Genomic DNA, 23,204 nt, shown 5'->3' on the forward strand with positions numbered 1-23,204 from the left:
TGTGAGTAGGGGTAATTTTATCTCTCTCCAATTTGAATGCTTTTTACTTCTTTTTCTTGTCTGATTGCTATGTTAGGATTTCTAGTATTGAATAGAGGCAGTGAAAGTAGGCATGCTTGTCTTGTTCTTGACCTTAGAGGGAAAATATTCAACCTTTCACCGTTGAGTATGATGTAGCTGTGGATTTCCATAATGCTCTTTATCAGGTTGAGAATTTTCCCTCTATTCTTAGTTTTCAGAGGCTTTTTGTCAATAGAGTTTATTTGATTTTGTCAAATGCCTTTTCTCCATCGAGATAATCATGTGTTTCTTTTCCTTTCATTCTATTAATGTGATGTATTACTTTGATTAGTTTTCTTATGTTGAACCACCCCCTTACATTCTTGGATAAATTCTAGTTAGTATCTTTTAATATGCTGTTGGTTTTGCATTGCTAATATTTTCTTGTGATTTTTACACCTATATTCATAAGGGACAATGAACTGTAATTTTCTTTTCTTGTCATGTCTTTGTCTGGCTTTGGCATCAGGGTAATGTTGGCTACATAGAATGAGTTATGAAGTGTCCCCCCCCCCCCTTCAATTTTTTGGAAGAATTTGAGAAGGATTTATGTTAATTCTTCTTTAAATGTTTTGTTAATCTGTGAAATCATCTGTCCCTGGCTTTTCTTTGCTGGGAGGTTTTAGATCACTGATTCAGTCTCTTTACTTATTATAGGTCTGTTGAGATTTTGTTTCTTTTTGAGTTACTTTAGGTAGATGTATGTTTCAAGGAATTTGTCCGTTTCTTCCAGGTTATCTAATTTCTTGGCAGATAGTTATTCCTAGTATTCTCTTGTAATTCTTTTTATTTCTGTAGGGCCAGTAGTAGTGTCCTCACTTTCATTTCTGATTTTAGTTATTTGTGTCTTCTATCTTTTGTTTTATCAGTCTAGCCAAAGGTTTGTCATTTTTGTTGATATTAAAAAAAAAACACCTTTTGGTTTCATTGTTTCTCTTCCCCCCACTTCTCTTTTTTCTTTCATTCTGGTCTACTTTTCATCATTTCCTTCCTTCTACTAGTTTAAGTTTTGGTATATTGCATTTTAATTTATCTCTAAGTATTTTCTAATTTCCCTTGTGATTTCTTTTGACTCACTGTTTTAGAGTGTTTATTTTCCACAGTTGTAAATTTTCTGTTTTTCTTTCTGTTATTGATTTCTTTTTTTTTTTTTTCAACGTTTATTTATTTTTGGGACAGAGAGAGACAGAGCATGAACGGGCGAGGGGCAGAGAGAGAGGGAGACACAGAATTGGAAACAGGCTCCAGGCTCTGAGCCATCAGCCCAGAGCCCGACGCGGGGCTCGAACTCACGGACCGCGAGATCGTGACCGGGCTGAAGTCGGAGGCTTAACCGATGGCACCACCCAGGCGCCCGTTATTGATTTCTTACTTAAGCTCACTGTGACCAGAGAAGATGGTTTGTATGATACCTATTTTTTTTTTTTTTAAATCTGCTGAGATTTAGTTGGTGGCCTAACACATGGTATATCCTGGAAAATGACTCATGCATACTTGTATTTGTTGTTGGGTAGAGTGTTCTGTATATGTCTGTCAGTGCTAGTTGTTTTCTTGTGTTGTTCAAGTCTTTTATTCCTTACTTACTACTTGTTTGTTCTATCCATTATTGAAAGCAGAATATTGAAGCCTCCAACAATTATTGTAGAACTGTCCATTTCTCTGTGCAGTTCTGTTCACATCTGCTTCATATTTTAAGGTACATAAATGTATAGGTTATGGTTTCTTGCTGTGCTGAAACTGTTATTAATAGGTGCTGTCTTTTTTTGTCTCTTGAAACCTACTTTCAATTTGTCTGATATTAACATAGCCATTCCAGCTCTCTTTTGGTTATGATTTGCATGGAATATTCTTTTCTATCCTTTCACTTTCATCCTGTTTGTGTCTTTGAGTCTAAAGTGAGTCTCTTGGAGACAGCCTATGGTTGGATCATGTTTTCTTTATCTATTCCACCAATCTCCATCTTTTGACTTAAAGTAATTACTGATGAGGAGGGACTTACTTTTGCCACTTTGCTATTCATTTTCTGTATGCCTCAAAGCCTTCTCTTTGTGCCTTTCATTTACTCCATTACTGCCTTATTCTGTGTTTAGTTCATGTTTTTACAATAAAATGTTTTGACTCCCTTCTCATTTCCAATTATATATATATATATCTTATGGCAATTTTCTTTGTGGTAACCCTGGGAATTACATTACATATACAATCTCCTGAAGTTATAACACTTCAGTTTGAATTTATACAAGCTTAATTAACTTCAATATCACATAAAAACTGGGCTCCTGTACATCTCTATCACCTCCTTCCGTTATTGGTGTCTCAAATTACATCTTCATAAAGTGTTTTCCCAATAGCAAAGATTAAGAATTATTTTTATGGATTTTCTTCTAAGTCATGTAGACAATTAAAAGTGGATTTTAATATAATAATATTAGCTTTAATAATTGCCCATGTATTCACCTCTGCTGCAGAGCTCTATTTCTTCCTATAGCTTCTGGTTACTGTCCAGCATCCTTTCATTTCAATTAGGAGGACTCCCTTTATCATTTCTTTCAGGGAAGATCTAATGGCAACAACATCTCTCAGCTTTTGCTTATCTGGGCATGCTTTAATTTTCGTCTCATTGTTGAAGGATGATTTTGCTACTTATAGAATTCCTGGTTGAAAAAAAATTCTTTTCTCTCAGAACTTTGGATATTTCAACCCATTGCCTTCTGGCCTGCAGGGTTTCTGACAAGAAATCAGCTGAAACTCTTACTGGGAACCACTTTATGTAACAAGTTGCTTCTCTTTTGCTACTTTCAAGATTGTCTCTTTCTCTTTGGCTTTTGCCAGTTTGGTTACAATGTGTCTTGGCGTGCCTCTTTTGAGGTTAATGCTGTTGAAGTTTGGTGAGCTTCTTTGACTTATAGATTCATGTCTTTCTTAAAACTTGGGAGGTTTCTGGCCAATATTTCTTCAAATGTAGTTTTGTAGTAGCTTTCTCTCTGTCTTCTTCTGGGACTCCAACAATACGTATGTTGGTCTGCCTGATGGTGTTTCATAGGTCCCTGAGGTTCTTTTCACTCTTCTTCAATCTTCTTCCCTTCTATTCCTCAGACTCAATACTGGCAGTTGTCCTATCTTCAAGTTCACTGATTTTGTCTTCTGCCTCCTCACATCTGTTTTGAACTCCTCGAATGAATTTTTCATCTCAGTAATTGTATTCTTCTGCTCCAGAATTTCCATTTTTAATATTTTTGATCTCCCTATTGATATTCTCATTTTGTTCATACATCATTGTCCTGTTTTTCACCATGTCTTCTTCAGCTCTTTTAACATTTTAAGCCTATTGTTTAAGTCTTTGTCTAGTAGTCTGCCACCTGGGCTTCCTTGGGGATAATTTTTTCTTTGAAGCTATACTTTTCTGTTTCTTTAATGCCTTATGACTTTTTTTTTTTGTTTCAAATGTCCATTTGAATCTTAGAATGTGGTAACTCTGGATATCATATATCCCCCTCTCCCCAGGGCTTGCTGGTAGTTGTTGTCGTTTTAAGGTATCTCTGTGCGGGGATCAGCCCAATGTGTAAGTTTAGGGTCATCTCAGATCTTTTCTGAGTTTGCATTTTCCCCTGGACTTATGCAAGGACTTTCTAAATTCCCCTACATTCTGTGTGTATGGTTGCTTGCAAATGTCCTAATCCATAAATGTCTGGCTTCCCAAAGGGGTAAAAGGGGAGAAAGCCCAGAGGCTGCCCTTTTAAATTTCCCGGAAGCTGCTTCAGCCAGCGGGGGTCGAAACAATGGTGGCCTGCCTCTGTGTCTGCACTTCTGTGATCAGAAGCAGTAATCTGCAGCCAGAACACAGAACCTTGATATTGAGAGGGCAAAGTCCTTGTTGCACATTCCCCAATAACAGCAGTGGCTGAGCACTTTATTTACAACATCTCATCAAATCTTCATAAGTGCCCTTTATTGCCAGTACCATTAAAATCCCTGTTTGAAAATGAGGAAACAGGTTTACAAAGAGAAAGCCATTTGATCAGGCCTCCATTGCAGGCAGAGACTTCACTGCAGTTCCTTAAATTGTAAGAAAGAGAAAAAGCAGCCCCTGATAGCTGGTAGCTGACCTGACACTAATCACAGTGTTGGTGTCACTAGGAGGTGGCCTGTAACTCACAGCTAAGTCATGGTATGCTATTGAACATAAACAATCTAACAGAATACTAGTATCACACAAAGCCTCTCTGTGACTGTGATGAACCAAGACAAGAACAAGATCACGCTATAATCATGTCTGAACAGACATGACAGGGACATTGTCCAAGCCACAAAATACCAAATGCCCTCCCCCTCTCCCAGGTCATATGAGTGACTGCCACTTTAGCTACACTGCATTCTTCCGATCTTCTAGATAGTATAGAATTACTCCCCCCAAATAAGCATTCTCTTCTACGTCTCTTCTGTGTACAACGCCCAGATTTTGTTTGTCTTCAATGACTTCTGTAGTCAGAGAGGGTTATACTTCCCCAGTCCTAGAAAACAAATTCTGATTGTCTTAAGCCAATCACGGGAATTCTCTTTTCTCTCAGGGATTGGTTTGGGTCTGCACATGGGACCTAATCTTGGCTAATGGAACCTTAGGAGACCTGATGGGATGATTTTGCAAATGATTTTAACTTTCTGGTGTAAAAGAACACTCCTTGTGGTCACTATCAACTGTGGTAATCTGACTTCCTTCTACTAAATGTTTTAACTGACTTCTTGCTACTAAACTGACTTCCTGCTACTAAATGTTTTCTGGGCATAGTAGATTTCCATTTCCTTTGTTGGATTGGTGAACTGGTGGTACCATGTAACCGTTGCTGGCCAGTGGTTTGTGAGCAAGTGACAGGTGTCATTTCAGTCCAGAGCATTTAATTATGGATATGAAATCCGACAGAGCCCTCTTTCTTCCTCCTCTGGTATGAAACTGGAAATGTTTGAGGTGGCTTTGCTCCATCATCCTGGGTCCCTGAGTGATTATAATACCAACCCACAATGGATGTGGAGCTTGAGTGAGAAATAAACCTTTGTTTTTGTAAGTCATTGAGATGTGTAAGCCTGAGGTATTGCTACATTTGCTGCACAAGCAAATAGCCTATCTTGAGTGATACAGAAATTAGTATCAGGAGTGAGGTGTTGCTGTAACCAAAAATAAAAACACATGGCACTGGCTTCAAACACAACAAAAGGAACAAGAAATGTATTTGAAACCAGCAGGATGGAGGCTGTTGGCTGAGCTACTTTTTTTTTTTTAGGTTTATTTACTTATTTTGAGAGAGAGAGAGCACATGGGAGGGGCAGAGAGAGGGAGAGAAAGAATCCCAAGAAGGCTCCGCACTGTCAGCGTAGAGCCCAAGGCAGGGATCAAACTCATGAACCTTGAGATCATGACCTGAGCCGAAACCAGAAGTCGGGTGCTTAACGGACTGAGCCACCCAGGCACCCCCGCCTGAGATACTTTTAAAGGCAAATGATATACTTCATGAACTTGCAGCTTTAGTGGAAGCAGCTGGAATACAGAAGAGTATGTGTGAAAGTTCACTAAAGTTGGCCAAAATTTGGGAAGACCTTTGAGAGGCAAAATCCAATTAGCTAGTTAAATCTTTATTACCCATTGTTAAAGACTCTGAATGAATTCAGATACTCCCAGAAAATCCTTAAGACACCCCCAGGTAGGCAAAAGTGCTCAGTGAAAGAGAAATGAAGAATATGGCTCCCAATGCATGCCTGATATGGTGCCTCTGCAGTGACAGAGAGACAGAGAGGGAGAGAGTGGGAAAGAGATGGGGCACACCTTGCACAGAACTGTGGGTGTGGGTTTTTTTGCAAATGGAGTTGGCTGGAGCCTTTTAGAATCCTTAGGTCCCAAACTTTGGAAGGCAGGAAGCAGGCCAAGGAAACTGTTCATGTGGAAAGGAGGGCACCCCTTTCAGTGTCACCTCAGATGTAACCGAGGATGATAATGGCAAAGAAGATATTTCTCTGGAGAGTGGAGACAGGAGCCCAGGGAACAAAGATTTAGAAAGCACCCCCACCCCACCTCAATTAGCAGATCTGGTGCTAATTAAGCAGTCCTCCTCAGTTACAAGACAGGAGGCCCTTGCAGTGTTTACTCAGTGGATTTTTAGAAATGGTACAGACCAGTGATGTCTGTGTACTCCTAGAAGTGCAGCAGACCAAGTTTCATTCCACTGCCCAGGGCTGATGCCCGAGTTCTGTGGGTGACTTCACAATGCCCAGGATGGTTCCCAGCATCCTTTTGTAGTCTCAGGTTACCATGTTGGCCACCCTGTGGCTGCTTAGCCTTTCTCTCCCCACTCTGTAGGCCCAGATATTAATCAGTTGTGCCTATAAGAGTCTCTGCCAGCAGGCCCTATCTCAGGCAATGATGTCGTCCTGCAGTGTGACTATCCCAAAGCACTCTGGTACTTCTCTTCCATTCTAGGGGAAGATCCCTTCCTGCTCTCCTCAATGCCTCACGTAAAGAAACTGCCTGGGGGCAGCCTTCAACTGACCAACCCTCAGCCCTCCCAGACAGGCCTCTATCACTGCCAGGACAATGACAACGCCCTTGTGGTAGAGTATGAGATTGATTTCCAAGATGCCACCGCCTTGCATGTTACGCACGAAAGCCTGGGCCAAGAGCCCCTGCAAAATGAGACCCTGAGACTGGGTGGCCACGTACTCGTCTTCACCCACTGGGAGCCCTGGCAGGACTGTAACCACTGTGGGGGGCCTGGTGAGCGGAAACGCCTGGGGTATTGCTACATTGGGGAGCCCCAGGAAAAACCCATGCCCTGTTGGCTCTATCTGAGAGCGGAGAAGGCACGACACAGCCGTATGCGGCCTGAATTGCAGGTGGAAGCCTGTCTTGTACCCCGTGACCACGTTAAGGAAATCAACCAGCCATACTTCATCTTTGACATATATCAGTTCGGCAAGTTGACCAACAACATGTGGCTTACCTGCCCCATGGCCTCCATCTACAGGTGACTGGACCAGGGCATCAGCCCTGCATCTGACCCTCACCTAGGCTTTGTTTCCTAAGCCCACCTGGGCCAGGGGTTTGCCTTCCAGTGGAAAAGCAGGCTCTGTCTCCCACCCATAAGCCTTCATGGTCAGTCTGTCCAGGAAGGGGTCTCTTCACTGGCTTGTTCAGGTAGATGTTCATTCATTAGGAACTACTTTTGCCCCTTCTGAGCCAGGCCCTGGGTAGGGTGCTACTGGGGACACAGGGGTGACCAAAAAAGTTTAGTCCCTGCCTTCATAGGCTCCTGATATTCAGGAGTGACCAAATGTAAAACCTAGAGACCAAGCACTTTGGCTCATATTCATGTCAACATCCTCACTAGTGTTGTTTCTGTCTCCTCACTGAACTCTGATGAATACAATTTGTTTACACATCCTTGCATCAATGCCGTGGTATTTTTATTACTGTCCCTTTGTAATAAGTCATCGGGGCGCCTGGGTGGCTCAGTCGGTTGAGCGTCCGACTTCGGCTCAGGTCACGATCTCACGGTCCGTGAGTTCGAGCCCCGCGTCAGGCTCTGGGCTGATGGCTCTGGCCTGGAGCCTGCTTCCGATTCTGTGTCTCCCTTTCTCTCTGCCCCTCTCCCGTTCATCTCTGTCTCTCTCTGTCCCAAAAATAAATAAACGTTAAAAAAAAAAATCAAAAAAAAAATAAGTCATGATATCTGGTAGTATAGATTTTCCAACTTCGTCCTTCAAGACTGTCTTGATTAGTCTTAGCCATTTGTATAAAAATTTTGGAATCAGCTTGTAGTTTCCACCCCCGCCAAAACCCTATGTTTTAATAAATGGGGACTTCATTGAATTGAAAGATAAATTTGGGTAGAATCAATATATTACAATATTTAGACTTCTGATCCATTAACATCATAAATATTTCTTTTATTTAGGGTTTGTTAAATTTCTCCCAGTAATGTACAGTTATTAATGTAGAGATTTTACATGTTTTATTATATTTATTTCTAAGTACTTGATTTTCATGCAATTACAAGTGTGTCTTTTTTATGGATTTATCAGGCATGATTTAATAAGTTGGTACATGAAATAAAATAATCCAAGGTTGTAAACAGTGTTTTGACTATTGACAAAATTTTAATATACCTGATATTAAGATCTGATTCAAGTCACAGGTATATATTATATATCTACATACACATAACAAATATATTATACATATTATTATAATGTACAACATACATAAAATATATATTATATACAGTATTATATTATGCTGTACACCTGAAACTAATACAACCTTCTATTTTAATTATCCTTCTTCAAACCCCTCTTCAATTATCATCCCTCTATACAGAGACAGGTATAACTGAAATATAATGTTATATTAGTTTCAGGTGTACAACATAGTGATTCGATATTTGTATACACTGTGAAATAATCACCATGATAAATCTAATTACCATCCATCGTCATACAAAATTACAAAATTTTTTTCTTGTAATAAGAATTTTTAAGATTTATTCTCTTAATAACTTTCAAATATGCAATAAAATATTATTGACCATTGTCACCATGTTGTACATTACATCTCCATGATTTATTTATTTTATAACTGGAAGTTTGTACTTCTTGACTCCCATCACTAATTCCACCCACTCCTCAACGTTCCTCCCCTCTAGCAACCAATCTGTTTTTATTTCTATAAATTTTAGTTTGTTGAGTTTTTTAGATTCCACATACAAGTAAAATCATGGTATTTTTCTTTCTCTGTCTGACTTATTTCACCTAGTATAATGCCTTCAAGGTCCACCCATATTGTCGTAAATGTCAATATTCCATTCTTTTTTATGGCTGAGTAGTATTCCACCGTGAATTTACACTCCATCTTCTTTAGCCATTCATCCACTGATGGACATTTAGATTGTTTCTGTATCTTGGTCATTGTAAATAATGCTTCAGTGAACATAAGGGTGTGTATATCATTTCAAATCAGCGTTTTCATTTTCTTGAGGTAAGTTCCCAGAAATGGACTTGCTGGATCATGTAGTAGTTCTATTTTTAGTTTTTGGAGGAACCTCCAAACCGTTTTCCATTGTGGCTGTACAAATTTACATTCCCACCATCAGTACATGAGGGTTCATTTTTCTCCACATTCTCACCAACACTTGTTATTTCTTATCTTTTAAATAATAGCCGTTCTAACAGGTGTGATGTGATATCTCATTGTGGTTTTGATTTAAATTTCCCTGATGATGAGTGATGTTGAGCTTGTGCCTGTTCATGTGCCTGTTAGCTATATGTCTTCTTTGGAAAAATATGTATTCAGATGCTCTGTCCATTTTTAAATTCGATGATTTGGGTTTTTGCTATTGAGTTGTATAAGTTCTTCGTGTATTTTGGATATTAACCCCTTCTTGGAAAAGTAATTTTCAAATGTTTTCTCCCATTCAGTAGGTTTCCTTTTCATTTTGTTGATGATTTTCTTTGCTGTGTAGAATCTTTTTAGTTTAATGTAGTCCCATTTGCTTATTTTTACTTTTGTTGGCATTGCTTTTGGGGTCAAATCCAAAGATATGTTGCCAAGACCAATGTCAAAGAGCTAACTGCTTATGTTTTCTTCTAGGAGTTTTATGGTTTCAGGTCTTATATTTAAGCATTTAATCCATTTGAGTTAATTTTTGTGTATAATGTAACGTGAAGGTCTAGTTTCATTCCTTTGTGTGTAACTGTCCAGTTCTTCCCAACACCATTTATTAAAGAGACTGTCCTAATTATATATTCTTGGATACTTTGTCATAAATTGACCATATATGTGTGAATTTACTTCTGGGTTCTCTGTTCTGTTCTATTGATCTATGTGTCTATTTTTATGCTAATTCCACACTATTTTGATTATTATAGCTATGTAATATAGTTTGAAATCTTGGGGTGTGATGCCTCCAGCTTTGTTATTTCTCAAAATTGCTTTGGTTATTTGGAGTCTTTGGGGTTCCATACAAATTTTAGGATTATTTGTTCTATTTCTGTAAAGAATGCTATCAGAGTTTTGATAGGGATTGTCTTGAATCTATAGGTAATATGGGTAATATGGACACTTTAATAATATTAATTCTTCCAATTCATGAGCACAGAATATCTTTCTATTTATTGGTGTCTCCTTCAATTTCTTTCATCATTGACTACAGTTTTCAGTATATAAGTCTTTCACCTTGTGGGTTAAATTTATTCCTAGGTATTTTATTCTTTTTGATGTAATTGTAATGAGATTATTATCTTAATTTCTTTTTCTAACTATAGTTGATGTATGGAAAGACAACTTATTTTTGTACATTGATTTTGTACCCTACCACTTTATTGGATTTGTTTATTTAAACAATTTTTTGGTGAAGTCCTTAGGGTTTTCTACATATAAAACCATATTGTCCACAAATAGTGATCGTTTTACTACTTCCTTTCCAAGTTGGATGTCTTATTTCTTTGTCTTGTCTAATTGCTATGTCTAGGATTTCCAGTACTATGTTGAATAAAAGTGGTGGGAGTGGGCATCTTTGTCTTGTTCCTGACGTTAGAGGAAAAGCTTCCAGGTTTTCACCATTAAGTATAACGTTAACTGTGGGCTTGTCATATATGGTCTTTGTTATGTTGAGGTACATTCCCTCTATAACTACTTTTGAGAATTTTTATTATAAATGGATGTTGAATTTTGTAAAATGCTTTTTCTATATCTACTGAGATAATCATATGACTTTTATCCTTCATTTTGTTGACATGGTGTATCACATTCATTGGTTGATTTGTGGGTGTTGAATCATTCTTGCATTCCTGGAATAAATCTCACTTGGTCATGGCTTATGAGCCTTTTAATGTATTGTTGAATTTGGTTTGCTAATATTTTCTTGAGGATTTCTGCATCTGTGTTCATTGGGGATGTTGGCCTGTAATTATTTCCTTTCCTTTCCTTTCCTTTCCTTTCCTTTCCTTTCCTTTCCTTTCCTTTCCTTTCCTTACCTTTCCTCCTTTCTCTCCCTCCCTTCCTCCCTCCCTCCCTCCCTTCCTTCCTCTTTTCATCCCTCCCTCCCTCTCCACCTTCCTTTCTTCTTTCCTTTCCTTTTTCCTTCTCTCTCCTCCCTCCTTCCTTCCTTCTTTCTTCCTCCCTCCCTTCCTTCCTTCTTCCCTTCCCTCTGCCCCCTATTTCTCCTTCTTCTTCTTCTACCCCTCCCTTCCTTCCCTCTTCCCCCTCCTCCTCCTCTTCCCCCTTCTCTTCCTTCTCTTCCTCCTTCCTCTTCCTCTTCCTCTTCCCCTTCTTCTTCTTCTGCATCCTTGTCTAGTTTTGGCATCAGGGTAATGCTGGTCTAAAAAGATGAGTTTGCCTCCTCTTGAATTTTTTTTGGAAGAGTTTGAGAAGGATAAGTATTAAATCTTCTTTGAATGTTTGGTGGAATTCACCAGTGAAACTGTCTGGTCCTGGACTTTTGTTTGTTGGGAGGTTTTAGATTACTGATTCAATCTCTATACTAGTAATGTCTTTTGGGGTTTTCTGTTTCTTTATGATTCAGTCTTGGAAGATTTTATATTTCTAGAAGTTTATCTATTTCTTTTTGGTTGTCCAATTTGTTGATGTATAATTATTCACAGTAGTCTCTTGTGATCCTTTGTATTTTTGTGATATCGATTGTAACTTCTCCTCATTCATGTCTGATTTTATTTATTTGGGCCCTTTCTCCCCACCTCTCTCTTTCTCCTTTAGTGAGTCTAGCTAAAGGTTTGCCAACTTTGTTTATCTTTTCAAGGAACCAACTCTTAGTTATGTTGATCTTTTCCATTGTCATTTTAGTTTCCATTTCATTTATTTCTGCTCTGACCTTTATTATTTCTTTCCTTCTACTAACTTTGGGTTTCATTTGTTCTTTTTTTAGTTTCTTTGGGTGTAAAGTTAGATTGCTTATTTGAGATTTTCTGGTTTCTTGAGGTCTGTATCACTATGGACTTCCCTCTTAAAACTACTTTTTCTATATCATAGAATATGGTATGTTGTATTTCCATTTTCATTTGTCTCAGGTATCCTTTGATTTCTCCTTTCATTTCTTTACTGACACATTGGCTGTCCCGGAGCATGTTGTTTAATCTCCACATATTTGTGATTTTTCCAGTTTTATTCTTGTAATTGATTTCTAGTTTCATACTATTGGGGTTGGAAAAGATGCCTGATATGATTTCAATCTTCTTTAATTTATTGAGACTTGTTTTGTGGCCTAACATATGATCTATCTTAGAGAATGTTCCATGTGCACTTGAGAATAATGTGCATCTACTCCTTTGGATAGGATGTTCTGTGTATACCTATTAAGTCCATCTTACCTAATGTGTCATTTAATGCTGTTATTTCCTTATTGATTTTCTGTCTGGATGATCTATCCATTGATGTAAGTAGTGTACTAAAGTCCCCTACTATTGTTTTGCTATCAGTTTCTCCCTGTTAATATTTCCTTTACATATTTAGGTGCTTCTGTGTTGGGTGCATTAATGTTTACAGATGTTATAGCTTGTTGGGTTGAATTCTTTATGTAATGCCCATCTTTGTCTTTAATTACAGAATTTTTTAAAAGTCTATTTTACCTGATATAAGTAAGGTTTCAGCCTTTTGTTTGTTTGTTTTCATTTGCATGAAACATCTTTTTCTAGCACTTTCAGTTTCTGTGTAATTTTACATCTGAAGTGAGTCTCTTTTAGGCAGCATATTAATGGACCTGGGTTTTGTTTTTTGTTTTTTGTTTTTAAATCCATGCAGCCACTCTATGTCTTTTGATTGGAGAATTTAGTTCATTTACATTTAAAGTAATTATTAATAGGTATATACTTATTCCCATTTTATTAATTGGTTTCTGGCTGTTTTGTAGTTTCTCTTTGTTCCTTTATTCTTCTCTTGCTCTCTTCCCTTGTTGTTCGGTGACTTTCTTTAGTTTTATGATTAGATTCCTTTCTCATCTTTTGTGTATCTGCTATAGGTTTTTGTTTTGTGGTTACCATGAGTCTCACATATAATGGCCTTATATATAATAGTCTATTTTAAATTGATAGCCAGCTGAGTTTGAGCACATTCTAAAACTCTACATTTTTACTTCCACCCTTCTGTTTTATGTTTTTGATGCCACATTTTACATCTTTTTATTTTTGTGTATCCCTTAACTAATTATTGTGGGTATAGTTTTGATTGATTGATTGATTGATTGATTGCAAGCATGTGCACGAGCAGCAGCACCAGGAGTGGAGGGAGAGGGAGGGAGAGAATCCCAAGAAGGCTCCACAGCCAGTGCAGAGCCCAACACAGGGCTGATCTCATGACTGTGAGATCATGACCTGGGCCAAAATCCAGAATCAGATGCTTAACAGACTGAGCACCCAGGTGCCCCTAATTTTGTCTTTTAACCTTCACACTAGCTTTGTGATTAATCCATTATCTTTACTGTATATTTATCTTTACCAGTGATATTTTTACTTTCATACATTTCTTGTTACTAATTAGTGTCCTTTCTTTTTGGCATATGTAAGTTCCTTTAACATTTCTCATAAGGCTGGTTTAGTGATGATGAACTTCTTTAGCTTCTGTTTGCCTGGAAAATTCTTTTTCTTTTTCAATTCTAAATGATAACCTTTCCAGGTAGAGTATTTTGGTTGGAAGTTTTTCATTTCAGCATTTTGGATATATTATGCCAACTTCCTTCTTCCTGCAACATGTCTGCTGAAAACTCTACTGATAGTCTTATGGGGGTTCCCTTGTATGTAATAAGTTGCTTTTCTCTCACTGCTTTTAAGATTCTCTGGTTATCTTTATCTCTATCTCTTGACATTTTAGTTATATATGTGTCTTGGTGTACGGATCTCTTTGAGTTCATCTTTTTTGGAACCCTCTGGGATTCCTGGATCTGAATGTATGTTTCCTTCTTCAGTTTAGGGAATTTTTCAGCCATTATTTATTCAAATAAGTTTTCTTCTCCCTTCTCTCTCTCTCTTCTCCTTCTGAGTCTCCTATAATGTGAATGTTATCCTGCTTGATGTTGTATTCTAGGTCCCTTAAGCTATCTTTACTTTTTAAAATTCTTTTTTCCTCTTTTTGCTGCTCTGTTTGTGTGAGTTCCACTGCCCTGTCTTCCATATCAGTGATCCTTTATTCTGTTTCATCTAGTCTGCTGTTGAACTCCTGTTGTACATTTTCAGCTCAGTTATTGTTTACAGTTCTGTGGCTTCTGTTTGGTACTTTCTTAGATTTTATTTATTTGTTTTTGTTGAAGTTCTCACTGTGTTCATTCATTTTTCTCCTGAGTATCGTTTTGTAACCATTACTTTGAACTCTTACTCTCTTGGGTAAGTTACTTACCTCCATTTTATTAATTTTTTTTCTAAATTTTATCTTGTTCCTTCATTTGGAAAAAAACTCCTCTGTTTCCTCAACTTGCTCAACTTTATGTGTTTGTTTCTAGATCTTAGGTGAAATAGCTACCTCTCCCAGTCTTGAAGAAATGACTTTGTGACTTTGTGTAGGAGATGAACCTTTATCATTCAACTGTTCCCTAGTTCTTGATTTTCTCTCATACCTTTTTGATTGTTCAAGCAGCCTGACTTATTCTTGCTTGGTCCCATTTGGTGAGGGTGTGCCAAGAATTTTCAGTGTTTCAAAGGGAGGAATCTCAATCAACACCTAGTTTCAGGCTGATTGGCAGCAGCTTTTAAATTATGCCAATTTATACAGTCCTATGAGACAACAGTTATAAACCCTGCTGGCTTCTAAACTAGTTGATCTGTAGGTGTCCCTTGTGTGACAGATGTGAAAATTAGGGCTCCAGATGAGTTTATAAGCTCCATTCTGGAAGGTAACAGTGAACTGTAGTAAGGCCAAGGGAGAACACAAAGATGGTGCCCCATGACCTACATTCTCTGAGAGCTCCTTCATAGCCTCTAGATGTGTGGCAAAACTCTAGGATGGGTAGATAGGTCTTTTTCACAGGAAGACTGGGATGTGTTTCAGTCTTCTGTAGAGTGCCCTAGGGATAGTAGCCTACCCGCACTGTCTCTCTAATTGTTTCAGTCCCACTGGGGCCTAGAAACACAAGCCCTACACCCCCTCCCCACAACCAACTACCAGAACCAGGCAATTAAGGGGAATCCCCTGTGTCAACTGGTTTGTTGGCATACCGGCCAGTTTTCATGAGACAGAAGGAGAGCACAGGGCCTGGGTGCATCCATTAGCTTTGGCAGGGCTTCAGGTGAGTGGAGGGCTGAAACACATGCCTGTCAACTTTGGAGGGGCAGCTAAAGAGACAAATTATATCTTCCAAGTTTCATCTTCTGATTGTTTGTTGTTGGTATATAAAAATATACTTGGTATTTGTATATGACTTTGTATCAAATTATTTTGCTAAATTCACTTACCTCTAGTAAAATGCTGAGTGGAGAGGTTGATGGCAGACATGCTTATCACTATTAAATATAATACTGCTCTAGGTTTTTAGTAGAAATACTATCAAATTAATAAAATTCCCTTTTATTCCTAGTTTTCCAAGAGTTTTGAGCCATGAATGAGTGTTGAATTTTATCAAATGATTTTTCTGCATCTAATAAGGGGATAATATGGTTTTCTCCTTTGTTGTGTTATTATGGTGAATTACATTGATTGATGTCCATATGTAAACCCAAGCTTGCCTTCCTGGGATAAACCCAGTGTGGTCATGATGTTTATTCTTTTTACTTATCATCGGAAGAAATTTGCTAATATTTTGTTTAGGGTATTGTGTCCTTGTTCATGAAAGAGATTGGCCTGATATTCTCCTTAGTTGTGATATCCCCATAAGGTTTTTGTGTCAAGGTGATGCAGGCCTCATAGAAGTTTGGAAGTGTTTCATCTTTTTACATTTTTGGAGGGATTTTGAAAGATTGATGCCATTTCTTAATCATTAAGAAATGTTTGCAAGAATTCAGTGGTAACTCTTTCTGGGATTAGAAGGATTTTGAGCATAGGTTTTTAATTACAAATTCAACTTCTTTCATAGTAAACATAGAACAGTTCAGAATTTTTCTTGTGACGGTGTCGTTAAGCTTTTCAATGAATTTATCCATTTTATCTAAATTTTTGTGTAAGTTTTGGCCAAAAGTCGTTTTTAATATCATCTGATTATCTTTTTATGCCTGAAAGTAGTAATATCTCTTTTTTCCTTACTAGTATTTGTTATTTAGGCCTTCTTCCTGTTTTTTTCTTGATCAATCTTGCTAGGGCTTTATCAATCTCATTCATCTTTTAAAGAACCAACTTTTGGTTTGTTGGTTTTGTTTTCTATCTAATTGATTTCTGGTGTTTGAGATACTTGCCTAGATCTCTAGTTTTTATCCCCCACCCCCTCAAAATATGTATTTAGGCTGGAAATTTCCCCCTAGCTATAATTTACTTGCATCTTACAAGTTTTAATATTATATGTTTATCTTCATTCAGTTAAAAATACTTTATATTTTCAATTGTGGTTTCTCTTTTGATCCATTAGTTAGACATTTCACTGTACAAATTTTGAATATCTAGTGATGTTCTTGTTATCTTTTTGTCATTTGAGTCTAACTTAATTCTACTGACCAAAAATGTGATTCTGTTCCTTTAACATTTATTGAGACTTGTTTTATGATCTAAAATATGGTCGATTTTGCCAAATATTTCATGTAATTAGAAAAAATATGTGATCTGAAGTTGAGTGCAGTGTTGTACATTACATATATGATTAAGTCAAGTTTATATCATATAGCTCAAATATTCTTTATTGTTACTAAATTTTTGTTTGCATATTGCCTTGTGGATTTGTCTATTTCAACATTTAGTGCTAGAAGGTTTTGCTTCATATATTTTTAGTTTCATACAAATTTAGGATCATTATAACTTCCTGTCGAACTGACGATCTTATACAATGGCTCTTATAATCTCTATTAATACTTTTGGCCTTAATGTTTACTTTCTGTTATTAGTATAGCCACTATACCAGTTTTCTGTTATTTAGTGTTTGCATGATATTTTTCCATGTCTTTACTTTCAACTTTTCTATATCTTTTTACTTAAAATTAATCTCTTAAGAAGTAGATATTTAGGGGCACCTGGGTGACTCAGTTGGTTGAGCGTCTGACTTTGGCTCGGGTATGATCTCACGGCTCATGAGTTCGAGCCCTGCATCAGGTGATGTGCTGACAGCTCAGAGACTGGAGCCTGCTTCGGATTCTGTGTCTCCCTCTCTCTCTACCCCCCACCCCCCGACAGCTTGTGCTCTGCCTCTCTCTCTCTAAAAAAAAATAAACATTAAAAAAAAGAAGTATATATTTAGATTTTTGTTTTGGTATTCAGTGTGAAAATCTTTGTCTTTTAATTGCAGTATTTAGTTCATTTACATTTAATGTAATTACTGATATAGTTGGGTTTAAGTTTACCATCTTCCTCTTTGCTTGTTACATGTTCTGTCCCTTCTTTGGCTCTTTTGTCTTGTTTTACTTTTGGATTTACCAAGTATTTTTAAAAATTTTAATTCCAATATAGTTAACATACAATGTTATATTAGTTTCAGGTGTACAATATAGTGATTCAACAGTTCTATACATCACCCAGTGCTTATCACAACAAATGCATTCCTTAATCTCCATCACCTATTTAACTCATCCCCCCACCTACCTCCCCTCTGGTAACCATCAGTTCTCTATAGTTAAGATTCTGTTTCTTGGTTTTCCTCTCTCTTTCTCTCCTTTTTTTTCCCTTTACTCGTTTGTTTTGTTTCTTAAATTTCACATATGAATGAAATAATTTGTCTTTCTCTGACTTATTTCATTTAGCATTATACTGTCTAGCTCCATCCATGTTGTTGCAAATGGCAAACTTTCATTCTTCTTTATGGCTGAATAACATCCCATTGTATAGATGTCATATCTTCCTTATGCATTCATCTATTGGTGGACACTTGGGCTGCTTCCATAATTTGACTATTTTATTTTATTAAAAAAAATTTTTTTTTCAACGTTTTTTTATTTATTTTTGGGACAGAGAGAGACAGAGCATGAACAGGGGAGGGGCAGAGAGAGAGGGAGACACAGAATCAGACACAGGCTCCAGGCTCCGAGCCATCAGCCCAGAGCCTGACGCGGGGCTCGAACTCACGGACCACGAGATGGTGACCTGGCTGAAGTCGGACGCTTAACCGACTGCGCCACTCAGGCGCCCCAATAATTTGACTATTTTAAATAATGCTGTTGTAAACATATGGGTGCATATATCTTTTTGAATGAATGAGGGTTTTTGTATTTTGAGGGTGAATACCCAATAGTGCAATTACTGGATCATAGGGAAGTTCTATTTTTAACATTTTGAGGAACCTCCATACCATTTTCCACAGTGGCTGTACCAGTTTGTATTCCTACCAACAGTGCAAGGGTGTTCATTTTCTCCATATCCTTGCCAACACTTGCTGTTTCTTGGTTTTTTTATTTTAGTCATTCTGATAGGTGTGAGGTGATATCTTATTGCAGTTTTGATTTGCATTTCCCTGATGATGAGTGATATTAGCATCTTTTCATGTGTCTGTTGGTTATCCGGATGACTTCTTTGGAGAAATGTCCGTTCATGTCTTTTTGCCATTTTTAATTGGATTATTTGTTTTTGGGGTGTTGAGTTATATCAGTTATTTATATATTTTGGATACTAACCCTTTATTGGACATGTCATTTGCAAATATCTTCTATTCAGTAGGTTGCCTTTCAGTTTTGTTGACTGTTTCCTTTGTTGTGTAGAAGCTTTTTGTTTTGATGTAGTCTCAATAGTTTATTTTTGCTTTTATTTCCCTTGCTTTAGGAGACATATCTAGAAAAACATTCTAAGGCCAATGTCAGAGGCACTATTGACTGTTCTCTCTTCTCGGATTTTTATGGTTTCAGTCTTACACTTAGGTCTTTAATCCATTTCGAGTTTATTTTTGTGTATGGTGTAAGAAAGTGGTCCAGTTTTGGGGCGCCTGGGTGGCGCAGTCGGTTAAGCGTCCGACTTCAGCCAGGTCACGATCTCGCGGTCCGGGAGTTCGAGCCCCGCGTCAGGCTCTGGGCTGATGGCTCAGAGCCTGGAGCCTGTTTCCGATTCTGTGTCTCCCTCTCTCTCTGCCCCTCCCCCGTTCATGCTCTGTCTCTCTCTGTCCCAAAAATAAATAAACGTTGAAAAAAAAAATTTTTTTAAATAAAAAAAAAAAGAAAGTGGTCCAGTTTTATTCTTTTGCATGTCGCTGACCAGTTTTCCCAACACCATTTATCGAAGAGAGTGTCTTTTTCCTATTGGATATTCTTTCCTGTTTTTTTTGATGATTAAGTGATCATATAATTGTGGGGGTTTTTCTGGGTTTTCTATCCTGTTCGCCACAATCAGGTGGGATTTATTCCTTGTATACAAAGGTGGCTCAATATTTGTAAATCAATCAACATGATACATTACATTAATTGGAGAAATAATAAAAACCATATGATCTTTTCAATAGATGCAGAAAAAGCATTTGACAAAGTACAACATCCAATCATGATAAAAGCCCTCAACAAAGGCCGCATATGAAAAACCCACAGTGAACATTATATTCAGTGGGGAAAAATTGAGATCTTTCCCCTTAAGTTCAAGAGAAAGATAAGGATGTCCATTCTTGCCACTTTTATTCAACGTAGTACTGGATTCACCAAGTATTTTTTTTTTTACCCAGTAGTTTTTAATTATTCCATTTCCCAATCTATTAGCTTATTAGATATGCATTCTTTTATGATTTCGCTAGAGATTACAAAATTAATTCTCACTCATTAGAATATAATGTAATATAAATTTGTACTTGTACCATTACCTCGACAATGTGGAGACCTTATAACTTTTTAGCTCCATTTATGCTTCCATCTGTTGTGCTTAGTTTTTTTGTTTTTGTTTTTGTTTTTAATTTTTTTTTCAATGTTTATTTATTTTTGGGGGGACAGAGAGAGACAGAGCATGAACGGGGGAGGGGCAGAGAGAGAGGGAGACACAGAATCGGAAACAGGCTCCAGGCTCCGAGCCATCAGCCCAGAGCCTGACGCGGGGCTCGAACTCATGGACCGTGAGATCATGACCTGGCTGAAGTCGGACGCTTAACCGACTGTGCCACCCAGGCGCCCCAAGTATTTTTTTTTTTTAACATTTATTTATTTTTGAGACAGAGAGCATGAACAGGGGAAGGTCAGAGAAAGAGGGAGACACAGAATCTGAAACAGGCTCCAGGCTCTGAGCTGTCAGCACAGAACCCGACGCGGGGCTCGAACCCACAGACCACGAGATCATGACCTGAGTCGAAGTCGGACGCTTAACTGAGTGAGCCACCCAGGCGCCCCTGTGCTTAGTATTTTTTATTTTAAATATATTTTAAACCCCATAAGACATTATTTTTAAATACTCTGAATATTAATTTAATTTTGCCCACATATTTACTCTTCTGGTAGTTTTTATTCCTGTGTTGCCTTGCTTTCATTTGGGATCAGTTTCCTGCTGCCTGGAGAATTCTCTTTGGTATTACTTTTAGTGTGCTCTGCTGTGGTAAATCCTCTCAGTTTTCATCTGAAAATATTATTTTTTGCCTCCGTCTTTAGAAGAGATTTTAATTGTGGTCTATAGAAATCTATATATAGAATTCTAGATTGGCAGTCGTTTACTTTTAGTGCTTTGAAGGTGGCATTGCATTGTCTTCTAGCTTCCATCATTTCTTTTTTTTTTTTTTTCCCATCATTTCTTTTTAAAAGTCCGTGTAGGGTCTTAGGATTATCACTTTCAAAGTTTGTATCTTTTTCTTCTCTGGCCATTTAAAAACATTTTTTTTTTAATTTTTTAAATTTATTTTTGAGAGAGAGAGAGAGAGAGAGAGCATGAGCCAGGGAGGGGCAGAGAGAGAGACAGAGACACAGAATCCGAAGCAGGATCCAGGCTCCAGGCTCCAGGCTCCGGGCTGTCAGCACAGAGCCCAACGTGGGGCTCGAACTCATGAGCTGTGAGATCATGACCTGAGCCGAAATCAGACGCCCGGCCGACTGAGCCACCCAGGTGCCCTTTCTCTGGCCATCTTTATTATTTCTTCTTTGCTTTTCAGCAGTGTTTTCCTATAAAGTTCCTGGGTGTGGCTCCATTTATATTTACCCTGTATGGGATTTGAAGGCCATCTTGAATTTGTTGCTTGATGTTTTTTGTCAGTTTTGGAAAGTTTTCATTCAGTACCTTAAAATATTACTTATGTGCCTGTCACTCCTTTGCTTCTGAGTCTCCATTTACACGAATGTTAGAACTTTTCGCTATGTCTTATATGTGTCTTGCACTTTTTCTTTGTACACTTCAGTATAGATATTTTTCTGTGGTCCCATCTTTCATTTCCCTGATCTTCTTTTCTGTTGTGTTTAACAGATTGCTATCCTTTCTAGAGAATCCTCAATTTCACATTTTATTTTTTAGTTCTAATATTTCCATTTGATTCTTTTCTACCGGTTCAAAATCCTCTTCTTGTCCTCTCCTGAACATATTAATCATGGTTATCTTAAAATCTATAGTTGTTATTAGCAAGGGTGTTGATCTAAGCTTCTCGGTTGTAGTAGTAAGCGGAAACCCCACCCACATTATTAAAGAATAGCAGGGAATCTGGATTCTCATGTGAAATCTCTTGGCTTTTACATGTTGGCCACTGATTTAAATACCCAACCCCCTCCACCAGGGAGGCCAATTCAAACATTTATTCAGGCTGTATCCAGCCAGTCTGTTACTTCTCACTTGGACCGTGTGAAAATCGGAAGTGGGCTATCTCACAGTGGCCCCATATCCCCGCTTACGTGTTTAGAAAAGATCCCCTGGGCTGAGGAGACAGAGAGGGAGAGAGCTGGAGGGGAAACACACAAGTACGACTGTTAATGTGTCTCAGAGGGATTTTAGAAGGTCCTGGGGAGCAGACAAAAACTCTGAACGGTTTTACAGATCTGAGAACAGAGGAGATGTGTGGCCCACTCCTGTGGTGAAGGTGGTGGTGAGATGATATGGAAGCAGCCGTTCCAGAGTCGAAGCGTACAGCTTATGCCAAACACAGCCTGTAGAGGTCTCCACATGGGACAGGGACATGACCGAGAGAGCCCCCGGTCATAAGGAGCCAGGTAGAGGAAGGCAGGATGTCTTAGCAAAGACTTGGATGGAACTTTGACCTCACCCACTCGCCACTCTCCTCCTTGTCCACTACTCCTTAGCCGCTCTGGCCTCTACACCCTTTAAATATGGCAGCCATGTCAGGGTCTAGCCATCTTTTGGGAATATTCTTCCTCCAGAAACCCACATGGCCCTTTATGTCAATTTATTCAGGTGTCTGTGCAGCTTCACCTCCTCGGTGAGTGTTCAGACAGGCCTGACCAACCTCCCTCAGCTCACGCTCACGTCCATCTCCTCACTTTCTATGCCCATTTCCCCGCTTTACTCTTCACTTGATCTCAGCCAAAAGGCCGAGAAGCGATCCCCTGCTTTACTCTTATCTTTAGTGATTATTAGTCCTCATCATCTGAGGGTTCCATAATTGTGAATTCACCTGCTCGCCAAAATTTATTTGTAGCCCCAGGTCAACCCCCACAGTGGTTCCAAAGTCATTTGTGGACATGCAAAGAGGAGTGAAACAGTCGAATCACTTAATGCACATTCCCAGCTGAGGTTGAACAGGGAGACACTGCCTTCTGGTTTCAGCTATCATACTATTAACAAGTATCCTTTTTCATGGTCTGCTTAGTGCCACTTTTTTTGTTGTTGTTGCATTTTTGTACTTTTTGTTGATGATTTCACTATTTAAAATGGCTCCCAGGCAGTGCTGACATGTTAGCCAGTGTCCCTAAGCACGAGAAGGCTGTGACATGTCTTGTCAAGAAAACACGTGTGTTAGAGAAGCATTGTTCAGGCATGAGTTAATAGTGCCGTTGTGTACAAGTTCATTGTTAATTAATTAACGATATATATTAACTAGGAGGCCTTTAAACAAAAATATACATATAGCAAAGTTATATGTTGAGCAGTTGACAGAAAATGTTATGACCAAAGGCTCGTAGGACCTTGCTTAAGTCTGTAT

General features: G+C 38.2%; 1 protein-coding gene across 1 annotated transcript; it reads left to right on the plus strand.

Moving 5' to 3' along the window:
* The first annotated feature begins 5,546 nt into the window (after nt 1–5,546).
* On the plus strand, nt 5,547–7,489 carry LOC122495046 (protein FAM187B-like). The gene has a single exon (XM_043600760.1). It carries the CDS (start codon nt 6,553–6,555, stop codon nt 7,072–7,074), a length of 522 nt encoding a protein of 173 aa, XP_043456695.1. The 5' UTR covers nt 5,547–6,552; the 3' UTR covers nt 7,075–7,489.
* Nucleotides 7,490–23,204: the final 15,715 nt, after the last annotated feature.

Source organism: Prionailurus bengalensis, chromosome E2 (assembly GCF_016509475.1).
Source record: "Prionailurus bengalensis isolate Pbe53 chromosome E2, Fcat_Pben_1.1_paternal_pri, whole genome shotgun sequence".
Lineage (NCBI taxonomy): Eukaryota > Metazoa > Chordata > Mammalia > Carnivora > Felidae > Prionailurus > Prionailurus bengalensis.